This window comes from Bufo gargarizans, chromosome 5 (genome assembly GCF_014858855.1).
Source record: "Bufo gargarizans isolate SCDJY-AF-19 chromosome 5, ASM1485885v1, whole genome shotgun sequence".
Lineage (NCBI taxonomy): Eukaryota > Metazoa > Chordata > Amphibia > Anura > Bufonidae > Bufo > Bufo gargarizans.
In genome coordinates this window covers 103,649,440-103,662,601 of record NC_058084.1, presented here as the reverse complement: position 1 = coordinate 103,662,601, position 13,162 = coordinate 103,649,440, and the positions used below count along the sequence as shown (strand labels likewise).

The 13,162-nt window shown below is 43.1% G+C and overlaps 1 protein-coding gene across 2 annotated transcripts in view; it reads right to left on the bottom strand.

Annotated features, from left to right (window-relative positions):
• SULF1 (sulfatase 1) overlaps positions 1 to 13,162 on the bottom strand; it is a 108,953-nt gene that overhangs the window by 50,001 nt on the left and 45,790 nt on the right. For both annotated transcript variants that reach the window (XM_044293104.1, XM_044293105.1), the window contains exons 3-5: positions 10,002 to 10,235; positions 7,237 to 7,476; positions 4,103 to 4,254 (exon numbers count right to left, since the gene is read on the bottom strand). In XM_044293104.1, the coding sequence (XP_044149039.1) occupies positions 4,103 to 4,254; positions 7,237 to 7,476; positions 10,002 to 10,161 (552 nt within the window). In that variant the 5' untranslated portion in view covers positions 10,162 to 10,235. The remainder of the gene's footprint in view (positions 1 to 4,102; positions 4,255 to 7,236; positions 7,477 to 10,001; positions 10,236 to 13,162) is intronic.

Genomic DNA, 13,162 nt, shown 5'->3' with positions numbered 1-13,162 from the left:
CATTTGTGCATAATAAAGGTTTATGATTATTTACGTAGGACATCTTACACAACACCGTCGATTTTAGATCAGTGCTTCTGAGAAGGTTAAATGGACCTCATGGTGTAGTGTCCCCAATTTTTGGATGAGGTTCAGCTGGAAAGGCAGTTTTGACAAGTGACAAGTGATTATAAGCTTCACACATCTTTATCTGGCTGCACCAAACTCTGGTTTGGTAACATAACTGACAAAGCTTTTGCTTTTTTGTTGTTCTTTATGGTATATTTGGTTCAGGTGACAAAGGAAAGATAAATGAAGATACATTTATATTGTTGGCACAGGCTAGTTGTGAGGCCAAACATCACCATGTTCTAGTTGGTGAAGTTCCAGTAGAAAGAGGCTGCAAAGTCCCTTCTTAGATGATTTTTCTGGTTTTGTATGAAACAGAGGACATCATGGTGTCTCAGTGGTTAGTTGCCATCCATAGTTCACAGCCAGCCATCTGTGTGAGAATCTTCAGAGCTAATTGCATGGGACTATGTGAAGCCAGTTCTAGATGTCCCACTTTACTAGAATCTCATTCACATACACAGTATATTAGAAGTCAATTACCTCTGCTTACAACAAAACTAGCTTGATGGGTACAGCGGACCCATATCTGGTGTCCATCCTTTCTAGCTAGTAGGGCATTGGCCTTACAGTCCCACATGAAGATAGATAGCATGCAATCTTTCGTCAGGCAGAACTGGTGGCTCTTAACTATGCATGGTATTAAAAGTAATCCTCCAGATCACGGTACATAACAAATGCATAGTTAACATACCTGGTACCCATTTTTTTAAGTTGCTGATGTAGTTGTTGCCATAAAATGACTGCTGGATTATCAGACTACCCTATACACCATGTGGCTCTGTAGTCTGAGACCCTCACCCTGCTCCCTGGACAAGCGACCTGCAAATAGCTGATGGACACAGTGCTGGTGTCATAAGCTCTGGTGCATTCAAGAAAAGGGGGAGATGTATTTTATTTAACATACATTAAAAGGGGACTGGGAATAGGACAAACTTGAAATGATGGACACCAGGTATGTTTACTTTGCATTATAACTGCATAGTTAATATGGTTCACAAAAAAGGCCGTAGACTGAAGTTTAATCAAGAATTCGGCAGTTATAGCGAAATTTTTTTTGTGTGCAATGGATTAGTCAAAAACAGACAGTGTTTTTAACAGAGCCACTGACTTCTTTGGGTTTGTTTGGTGCACACATGCAGTACACCGCACCTGGGGGTATCCGCAATGTTTGGTTTGTAATGCAATGTTATGCATTGTTTGAAATGTTATGTCATGTTAATGTAATGCACTGTATACTCTGTATGCTCCAGCATGAGAGAGGCATGGTTAGAGTTAACTATCCTGGCCCAGGGCCGGCCTTTGGGGTGTGCGAGCTGTGCGGCCGCACAGGGCGCCATGGCAACAGGGGCGCCCGGCGGCCGACACAGCTCGCAGTCGGTCTCTTACAGCAGGCCGGCCTGAGATTGTGTGAGGCGAGCCTGGCGAGCTGAGCCGCTGCAGCTGCCAGGTCAGGTTCCGGAGTGTGGAGGAGGAGCTTAGGGGCGCAGGCGCAGCGTCCAAGTGCTGTGCCTTCACAGAGAGCCGCGGAAGGATCCGCTCAATGTGTGAGGGCGGCGGATGGTGCTCTGCAGACAGGGAGGGAGCAGAAGACCTCAAATAGCGAGTACCTGTTCTTATTGTTTTTTTTTAAACCAAATATCTTTCATTAAATGGGGGCAGGGTCTAATTAAGGGGGGAAGGGGACTGGATAAGGGTGACACTGGGTATGATTAAGGGGGGCAGGGGACTGGGTAAAGGTGACAGGGTATGATTAAGGGGGGCAGGAGACTGGCTATGGGTGACACTGGGTATGATTAAGGGGGGCAGGGGACTGGGTAAAGGTGACAGGGTATGATTAAGGGGGGCAGGAGACTGGCTATGGGTGACACTGGGTATGATTAAGGCCCTTAATCATACCCAGTGTCACCCATAGACAGTCTTCTGCCCCCCTTAATCATACCCTGTCACTTTTGCCCAGTCCCCTGCTATTCTTAATCATACCCAGTGTCACCCCTACTCAGTCCCCTGCCCCCTCAATTAGACCCTGCCCCCCTTAATCATACCCAGTGTCACCCATAGCCAGTCCCCTGCCCCCTTAAATGATACCCTGTCACCTTTACCCAATCCCCTGTCCCCCTTAATCATACCCAGTGTCAACCAAAGTCAGTCCCCTGCCCCCTTAATCATACCCAGCGTCTGTCACCCTTAAGTGAAGGGGGGCAGGGTCTAATTGAGGGGGCAGGGGACTGGGTAAGGGTGACACTGGGTATGATTAAGAATGGCAGGGGACTGGGTAAAGGTGACATGGTATGATTAAGGGGGCAGGGGACTGGCTCTGGGTGACACTGGGTATGAATCAGGGGGGCAGGGGACTGGGCAAAGGTGACAGGGTATGATTAAGGGGGCAGGAGACTGGCTATGGATGACACTGGGTATGATTGTACTTGTTTGCACTTGCACTTAAATTATCTGTAATTAAAAAAAACTGTTTGTTACAAAGTTTGTTTTCCTCTTTGTGTATGTTTAGGTGAACCGGGGGGGCACAAGATTAGCTCGCACAGGGCGCCTGAACACCTAAGGCCAGCCCTGTCCTGGCGCAACGCTCTCTGGAGCTTTGGATGTAAACTGGCTCCACCCAATAGTTCTAGAAGAGTCCAGTGTGTGTAGCTTTAGAAAGAGAACAAGTATGGAGCAGTCTCCAATGTGCTCCTCTTCTCCAGACTCCAGCTTCAGGCCCTGTGTCCTTCGGCACCACCATGTGCTCCAGGAGATGAAAGACAGGAAGATCTGACAGTCAGCAAGGTAACCCAGCTTAAAGCATCTTAGATTCTACTGCTGCTGCAAAGGTGAAACAAGTTAAGACACCCTATGCACCCGAGACTAGTGGACACTACAGCCATTATTGCCAGATTGTAGTTGCTAGCCAGAGATCCTATTAACAGAGATTTTAGCAAAGGAAAGGGTAACTAGTGGGCCACTGCTACAAAAAACTGATTTGCTCATCATTGGATGTGTAGGAGGAATTAGCACTGTGTATAGATATCTGGTCGATGTACTACAACTCCTATTGTGCACACTCTTAACACCATATACTGGCCACTGCATTTCCATCATATGCCCTGCCTAGCACCCACATGGACACCCCTGAACTACCATGAGGCAGAGAACCCACAGCTACATGGCTTATGCTGAGGGAACACAGGGTACACCTCCTTCACTGCACCGACCCCAGTGAGTGATGGGCTGAGGAAGTACACTGCCACATATCATCATCAGTTCCCCTACCACTCCCATCCTCTGCTCTGGCTTCTCATGGGCTTGCTGCACATGTTTGTGAATTTCTGATATTACAAAAAGCCCTAAGACTACATACACTTGGGGTAGATGCAATGTGCATTCTCCATCCGAGTTTTGTGGGCAGACGTTCCACGGTGTGCTACGGAACCAGCCAAGTGGAGATTTTAACAAACCTCATTCTATTGCTGTAGAATCTAAAATCCACATCAAAGTCCATGGCTATTTTTCCCCCATCAATTTACATGCCCTAATGCCAGATACTTTTTATTCATGTAAAAGAGCCCTTAGCATTTTCACCAGATGTCCTCCTAGACTGAAAACCCCTGTATCCAGCTATCAACCATAAAGTCATTTTTCCTATAGGAAGGCAACTTTTGTATCCATGATAAGTAGCTAATGCCAACCCAAACTATAATTTGGTAATGGAGCTGAAAACCATGCACAGATTGTATTGCAAATGAAACTCGCACATCTGCCTGGACCATAGTAGTCATTTTTATTTGGGGTCGGACCTATAATTACAAGCTTCTGAAGGAGAAAAAAAACTAGTGCATTAGAAAAGTGGAGCAGACCTCCATAGAAACCAATCCGATTCAATCTTTTGAGTTCGAAAAACCTTTAACCTTTTGTGAATTCATTAGACATCTGATCCCTTATGGCGCAGTATTCACATGCCATGTTTGTTAAGGCCAATATAAAATAGAAAATGAAATACCTTTTCATACTCAAATCCATGTTTTTCTTTGTATCCATTCCGGCATATTGTGTAGTTATAGAATCGGGAGTTCTTGACCAGTCCCAGCCATTCTCTCCAGCCTGGAGGTATGTAGCTTCCATTGTACTCATTGAGGTATTTTCCAAAAAATGCTGCATAACACAAGAGAACAATAGAATAAAAAAGTTTGGTGGAAGTGCACCCCCATAGGCCACATGGAATCAGATGTCATTTACATAGCAACCGTTTCCTGTATGTGTTTTTTTTTTATTGACTATGTACACAGTATAGAAATAGATTATTCAAAAATTCTAGAACTATAACATAACATAATTCCACATGAATGCCCTTAATTCTAACTACAGGCCGATTACCCAGTGCTTGCCACACAGATTGTATTTCTGCCACTTGGCATGGGAAACTAGCAAACAAATCAATGCCCCATTTTGCCAGATATTTTCTGCCGCTAAGCAGAGGTCCAGATTTACAATGTCGTGTGCCAGTGGCTGGATCCCTTTTGGCACCATTTGATGCATTTAGCAGATTGATAGAAGTCACCTATTGCCAATTGCATTTATAAAAATTAAATACCATAATTTTTAACAAAATATAAGAATATAGAAATAGGCCTGGAATGCATTTAACAAATTAACATAGAGACTATATTACAACATGTGTACTAACTGTGCGCAGACAGATTAAACCTGATCCTAAATAGGCTTTACTTGGAAACCCAATGATATGAAGAATGGTGCCTGGTACAGTCGGACTGTGTTGCAGTTCTAGCACTAGGTTGGGAGTAATGTTCTGTAAGGAGGTCCTGTCGGCTTTTTTTGATAAGCAAATTCTTCTTTAAAAGGGAATCTGTCTAAAACACCCCCAAAGGAGAGTGAAGGTCCCTTTGCACGGGACAATTTAGCAGGCAATTGTCTGGAAGGAAGGGGCAGAGGAGGAGCGATCAAGAATACCATCAATTATTCCCACACAATCATTATTTGCCGGCAACAGAGTCTGTTTAGACGGCACAATCCGCGGCTGGCAAACGATCATCGGGTAACTGGTGGCACCTTTACACTGCCAGATAATTGCTAATGAGTGTTCCTATGATCTGGCGGATTCTTGACCTCTGTACAGGAGCTTTAAGAGTTGTATAGTGCAAGTGATGCTGATCCAGTTATAGAATTTGTATCTTTATACTCACTTGCACTCTGATGCTATGCTCCGACAAAGTAAAATGCATTGAGAGGACTCCTGAACTCAGAGGAGTCCTCTCAATGCATTTTACTGCTGGTTTCTTGGAGCACGGTATTAGAATGCAAATGAGTATGAAGATAAAAATTACATAACCGGACTCCAACCTTTATACCGCTTAGGCTAGTTTTACACTAGGGGTAAATTCTTCTGGCAGGCTGTTTCAGCAGAGGAGCAGCCTGCATGAAGACATAGTATCTGGCATAGCCAGATACTATTTGACCCTGCCAGAGCCTATTGACTATAAATGGGACTCCAATTTTTAAGCTCACCTAGTCGGGTCTGCTGGGGTCTCCTTTCTGATTTGGTCTCAGAAATTCCATGAAAGGCCACTCAGCCAATCATTGACTGAGGGAGGTCCCTGTTGCAGCCAATGATTGCCTGAGTAAACATCTCCTCCCATTTCCTGTGGGACAAGCCTGGGCCAGGAAGTGGAGACCAGCGATGATCTGGTAAGTATCGCAATGACAGCAGATGGTTGAGGGTAAGCTTTGATTATTATTTTTTTCTCCAACTACTCTTTAGCTTTACTGAAAGTTTTTCCTCACTGGACACCTCATTTAATCTTCCTAAAAATGTATAAATAAACTTACAACTGGGTGTTACCATTCCCCTCACCAAAGATGTGTGTCTCTAAGCATTCAGGCACGGTCAACATTGATTAGGTAGTGTCAGACGGTGTATGGACACACCCCTAACTGTTAACACCCAGTTGTCATTTAATGCAAACATGTCTAGGAGGAATAACAGAGGAAGGCACAATGCAGAGTTCTAGAAGAAATACTTCAAAATAGTTATTTCATGGGGAATACAATTATTCACTAAAACTCACATGTTAGGAGAGCTGAAAGGACATCTAAGAGGGCTAGGATCTAGAAATCAATGTTAAACCCCCTTTAAATCTTGACTACCCCTTTAAACATAGCATAGCCCCAAAAAAGCTCTAAATCTGTTTGGATTTGATTCAGTACCCTTTTTTTAAAGACATTAATATTATAAGCAATAACTAGAAATTAATGTTAAAGAATCCATGGTAAATATTTCAGGTATAATGGCAGAATATGAGCATCACATGATGCCAGTACAGGCTGGATCAGTTCTTATAAATCTCTTTCCCAATTAACATGGAATTTCCTGTTTTATTCAGTGCTGAAAATACTTAGAAGCCTATTAAATGCCCATTGCCTTATTGTACCAAGGGAACCATTGATGCATCCGTGACAGAATGCAGATTTTTCTGATGAATGCTATCTCTTTAAGAATGAGAACTCTGTGATGGGTTCAGAGTTCAGGACAAGAGTGAGACAATGAGAATAAGAAAAGTATTTTGCTGGCAAGCTGTGCGGGTCCACAAGACGTCTAAATTAATACTAACAACTACAGGAAAATAGTTAGCAGTAGATTCATTTTAATTCTTTATAATCATTTTTAGCAATTAAAAAAAAAACTAAAACTTTTTGTAAAAACAAAAATTGCTGTAGCTTCATACAACTGCATTTATAGGTATACACATATGAAAAATAGAAATACAGACCCTCATCCAGTGCTGGCCCCACCTTATGCCCCCCTCCCACCTTTCTATCATAAAGCATAGTCCAAAGTTCATGTACAACCCCTCCACACTCATGGGAAAGTGAAGACCAATCTGACCTGGGGCCCCATAGAGGCCGTCTGGGATATCTCTGTGAGTCAGTCAACCTTGCCTATATTATAAATCTGTGAGACACCCAAAGGAGATAATTATTTAGTATCTTGGATATAATTCCATATTTCTAGTGCAAATCACACCCCATACTCTTTTTTTGATCTCTAAAACCAGTCTGCACTAATGGAATCTTCTTTTTTCCATTAAGGAGGCTTGCAATAATACTAATGGATCTTACCTGTCCTGTATCCTGTATTATTGAGATATACTGCAAAGGTGCGAGGTTCATGCATGGCTTGCCAAGAAGGAGAGGAGCAGTTTTCATTGTTTGTATAGATGTTGTGATTGTGAACGTATTTTCCAGTAAGCATTGACGAACGGGATGGACAACACATAGGAGTCGTCACAAAGGCATTGACAAAATGTGCCCCTCCTTCTTCCATGATTTTTCTGGTCTTGTTCATCACCTGCAACGATCCTGAAATAAATAATATTCTTTGCTAACGTATATAGACATGTATGTGTGTCAACCAGTTTACTTACTGTACCCAGTTTTTTTCCAGTCATGCTTTTTGCTAGGCAACAGCTGGAGTAGAATCCGAGCTTCATTAAATGGGTTGTCCAGCATCTGAACAACATGACTTTTCTTCTTCCAAAAACAGCACCACATCTGTCCATGGTTTATGACTGGCATTCTAACTTAGATCTATGGAAGTAAATAGGGCTGAGCAGCAAAACCACACACTACACGCAACCTGTGGACAGTTATGGCACTCTTTTTGGAAGAAAATAGCCACGCTTTTCTAAGCCTGGACAATCTTTTTAAGAACAGTGGAGAAGATAAATGACACCAGCAGTGTTTTACTTGAAGTAAACAGAGCTGCAATACCAGCCCAGGGGCGTCACGGAAAACATCCACATTTCTTTTCTAATCTCTAAAGGCGACGTGTACTGGATGTGGGGACTTTTTGAGAACACCAAAACCTTCAACTGCTCGTGTGACTTGTGCTGCTGGTTGATGTTGGAGCACCTTTTTGTAAAAGCATAAAAATAATACTTAAAAAAAATGAAATAAAAAATATCAGTATAAAGCACAGGTAGGTTCTCGAGAATCCGTGCTATCTATAAGCGCTGTTTCACACGAGTGAGTCCATTAAAGGAACCACGCTCCATGTGTGAGCATGGTCCTCCGTTCTGGACTTGCAAGAGCGCAGGGCATTATCATGATTTATAATGCTGTGTGTCTCTGCATGACCTTACTCCTACAGGATCATACTGACAACTTTATGTCACTATGATTCTGTAGAAGTAAGGTCAAGCAGAGGCACACAGCATTATAAATCATGATAATGCCGTGTGAACAGAGGATCACGCTCGCACATGGAGTGGGATTCCTGCAATGACTCGCTCGTGTGAAACAGCCCTAAGGGCGTATTCATATGTTGCACTTATGGGGCAGAACTAAGACAAACCACTACCACTACACACAATAAACTGCAGCAAATGTTCCTAGAATTGCTTCTAAAGAAAACTGTATGATGGTACTTCATGCTAAAGCCTGTTTTTTGTAATTTCATCACGCTGCTCTTATGATCAGCATTGACCTATAGGGCATGTTGCCCTAAGGAAAATCCCAGTATAGCTTATGTACTGTGACTCACATTTATCACTTATTAAGACTAGCTTTCCTTACACCAGTCTAGAGATGAGGGAATCAATTAATATCATCTGATTCATCTCATCAACAAGAGTTCTTCACCTTTCTCTTGACTGACAGGGCCGGACATCTCCCCCGGCCCTAACAATCTCGCTCGTGCACCACTGCTCCGAGTAGCAGCGCAAATGCCGAGGCTCTGCTTCCGCACTCCTTCCGCTTCCAGAGCAGCGACTGTGCATATGCCGCTAGCTTCTGTGCTTGGATGCAGGTGTGAGATTGTTAGTGTCGGGTAAGATGTCCGGCCCTGTCAATCAAGTGACAGGGGAGGATTCTTTATCAGCGTTGATAGCCCCTAGCAGGTGAAGAACTCATACAAATCAATTCACTCCTCTCTATACTAGGCTAAGAAAAGAAAAGTTGGAATAATTAGTGGCAAATTTATTAAAAGGCACGCACCTTCGAGACTGTCCAAAACTAACAAAACCAAATCTATGTCTGTGAGCAGGTCTAGACTTGCACCAAAATTAGCAACATTTTCTGGCTTTCCAGTTGATAGATTCATCTATGAGACCTTTTTAATGAGCGTCATTTGACAATACAGCATGTCCACTGGAACTCATTAAGTGCCATTTACATGCACCAATTATGACTCTTAATGCAATTGTTCTAGTCTCACTACCTGAATTTAGGTTCTTTTAAGATGACATCTTAGATTCTAGATCATACTTGGGGCTCATGCACACGACCGTTGGCTGTTCTGTGGTCCGCAAATTGCGGATATGTAAAACACGGATACCGGCTGTGCGCATTCCACATTTTGCGGAACGGCCGTCCCCTAATACAACTGTCCTATCCTTGTCCGTAATGCGGTCAAGAATATGACATATTTGATCATTTTACGGACGGCAGGGAACGGACATGCGGCTAGCACATGGAGTGCTTCCTGCATCTTTTGTGTGCCCCATTTGTTAAGTGAATGGGTCAGCATCCTACCTGGAAAAAATGTGGATCGGAGGCAGATAAAAAATACGTTTGTGTGCATGAGCTCTTAGGGTAAGGGGTCAGAAGTTCTTTCACCACAAAGACTATACAAGGGCTAATATCTTTACATAAGGCTCTCACTTAGGACATATTCACATGCGGCAGACTTGTAAGAGAAATTTCAGCAACTGAAAATCAGTTCCATTTATATGAATGGGGTTGCTTCTGCAGCCTGTACAACAAGCTCAATTCAGATGAATGAAACCTCTGCAACAAATCTGGAGAATAAATCCATTTTCAGACTAGACTACTGTACCATTCTGTGGATTGCAAATATATAAAAGGCATGCATAAAGAGCGCTCACCTAATTCCACATCCTGGTCATCTGTGAGGACAAGAATAATATTCGGTCTAATATTTTTTCTATCTGGAGAAATCCGTCCTCTAAGCCGGGGCGATTTCATAGACGTACAATAGCTTGCTGGCAGCAGCATGATGAGCAGTGCAAAACAGTAATACTGCATTGTAGACCGGCAGGCCGACTCAATGGCAATGGATGATGATGTTGTTGCGTCTTCTATTTGTAGGCAATCTGCAGCTGCAACAGAGTTATTAAAAGGCAATTTTTACGCTATTTAAATCAGCATAAATTTCCATGCATTAGGACCTGACACAAATGAACTCCACCAGGTCTGGGTAATAAATAATTATCTCCAGTGATAAGCTAGGGGAATAGGATCAGCCATGGGAGATGCAATCTGAACATTTGTAAGCAGAGTTGTCTATTAGTCTGTGGATATGAAGCGGAGATTGATACACATTTAGTTTATATGCACATGACCTTGGTCAGAGTTGGTCTAGGTTCTAACATGATCCAACGATAACTGGGCTTATAGGGTCCAACAGCAAACCCTATTCGGAGCAGATGACTTGTCACTGTTGTTACTTGCTAGGACTGATTTTCAGAAAAATTCAACAGTCCTTGTTGCCAATGCGGCCCACTTGTGAAAGGACTACAGCTGTCGGCAATACAATTAAAGGAGTTTTCGGAGATTCTGATATTGATGGATTATCCATTTTGAAGCCAAAACCAGGAGTGGATTAAAAAAGGGGAGAAGTAGTATTCTTCCTAATACTTTCTCTCTTGCTATGATCCACACCTGATTTTGCATCAAAGCCTGAACGTGTGTCAGGACCCTCAGGATAGGTCATCAATACCAGATCGGAGGAGGTGGGACACCCGCCGATCAGATGTTTGAGGAGGCTGGGACACTCCGTTGAATGTTGCGGCCTCCTTGCAGCTTACCAAGCACAGGTCCATCCACTGGATAGCAGCTGAGCTTGGTATTGCAGCTCAGACCCATTCATTGGAATAGGACTGTGCGGCGCCTCGGCCATGTGACCGATGACAATGACATCACAGGCCTACGAAGAGGCCACAATGCTCACCAAAGCACTGCAAACTCTTCAAATAGCTGATCACCAGGGGTGCCGGTAGTCGGACCCCCATTCATCTGATATTGGTAAGCTATCCTGAGTGCAGGCCATCAATATCAGTATCTCAGAAACCCCCTTTAAAGGGAATCTACATATGCTTTGTGAGGGATAGGCCCTCAATAATTTCTTCATAGTAGTCCATGTAGAACATTTATGCAGTCTTGACACAACGGTGCAGTAAATTACAGAAAAGCCTTAACTCTTACTTTTCAGAGTACTTTCCTAAAGAAAAGTCAACAGCGTAGCTTTACCAATACAAATCTGCCAGATTCCTGAAAAATTGGCTCAAATTGCATTTTGGGCAAAAAAATTTAACTTTGAGATTTCACAATGCTCTCAGCACTTTCTTAAAAAGCTGTGGAGCTTAGCAAAAGGGGCACAACATTTACTATAGTTTACACCAGAAATTATACAAATCTATGCCGTGTCCTTGGAAGCGTAGGTTTCAGTTTCAGGCTTACGGACATGACAAATCTATTAATTGGTCTGCTCCTCTTAATACATCGGTCACATCATATGCCAGCAGGCGTTGTACTAAGACTGCCATATAAAACTCCAGTCTTTAACAAATGACCCCCGCTGTAGCTAGCAAGATGCGGCAAACTGCACAGCTTCATAAATTTGGTGCATCTTCTGCCTGCTTGGTCAATTTAAGACACCAATATTAAATCTTCCCCGTTGCATTAGATGAAGGAAGAATAAAAATGTTCTCATTGGAAACTTTGGGCAACACAAAATATTTCTGTCTCTACTTTCTGACGTGAAGATCTGGGACTACTGTATGAAAGTATTGCAGAAAATATGGAGCAGGTAGCGTCAATCAATCTTTCAGTGCGAGTATAAAGAAAAAAAAGTGACTGGTTGCAATTGGCAAATGCCCAATTCATGTCCGCACTAGCTTTTATGCTGGAGGCCCCCTTTTGTAGTATAAGGCCCCATGCACACGGCCGTTGTTTTAGTCCGCATTCGAGCCGCAGTTTTTGCAATGGGGCCGCAAAAGATGCGGACCACACACCGTTGCTCCGTTCAGTGGCCCCGCCAAAAAAATGTCCTATTTCTTGTCCGTTTTGCGGACAAGAATAGGCATTTCTACAATGGGCTGCCCGTTCCGTTGCACAAATTGCGGAAGGCACGCGGCTTCCGTTTCCATTGTGCATGAGGCCTTAGACCTACAAAAATCACAGAGCACCTATGCTGGCTTTGAATGAGAATTTAGAAATGCACATGTAGAATCAGTGCATAGGCAAAAAGTGGAGTAGATGTCCATATGGAGGCACAAGGAAGCTTTACAGCCTGGCACTACGCGAGTCACTGTACGGTGCCTAGTACAATGCCATATTACAAAAGTAATAGTTCTGGGGCACAGCATGTAACTAATGCTCTGTCATTTCAGACCCATAGGTTCTCTGTGTGGTGCATCAATCGGCAGTATTTTTTCTTGCAACATATGAAGCCAAAAACAGAATAGGATAAAAAACGGAGAGAAAGTATTAATGGCAAACATTACTTCTACACCCTAAGGTCTATCGGTGCGGCCTATAGGGGATTAAACTTGAACAACCCAGGGACCAAGCAGGTATCTGCAGAATAATTTTCTGCTAGTCCTACAAAGCTGTGAAGCTTACAATGAATGACAACACTGATGATCAGGTTTAGCACTGTAGGAAGAGCAAAGTTCCCGAGCTGCATCTCGTCAATCAACATTGGCAGAAACTGCTCTATTCATAATCCACGAGCCTTGGGTGATCCTTGGGTGATCCTTGGTTTCTCCCTGCCGTCTATACAGAGTCATTATTTTCTGAGTAAACTTCTTCAGTGCTTGTCATTTCAGATGATACATAATCGGTTGTGACAGCAAACGCCTAGGACTCGAGGCCAACTAAATATAACCATTACAATCGTTCCGACAGACACATTCAAAAAATGAGTGGCAAACAAATGGTACATTAATCTAATAGAATTATTTCCTGACAAACTTCTAATCACTTCCTTGGTTCAACGAAGCAGGTGAAAACTCGACCTTTGCCT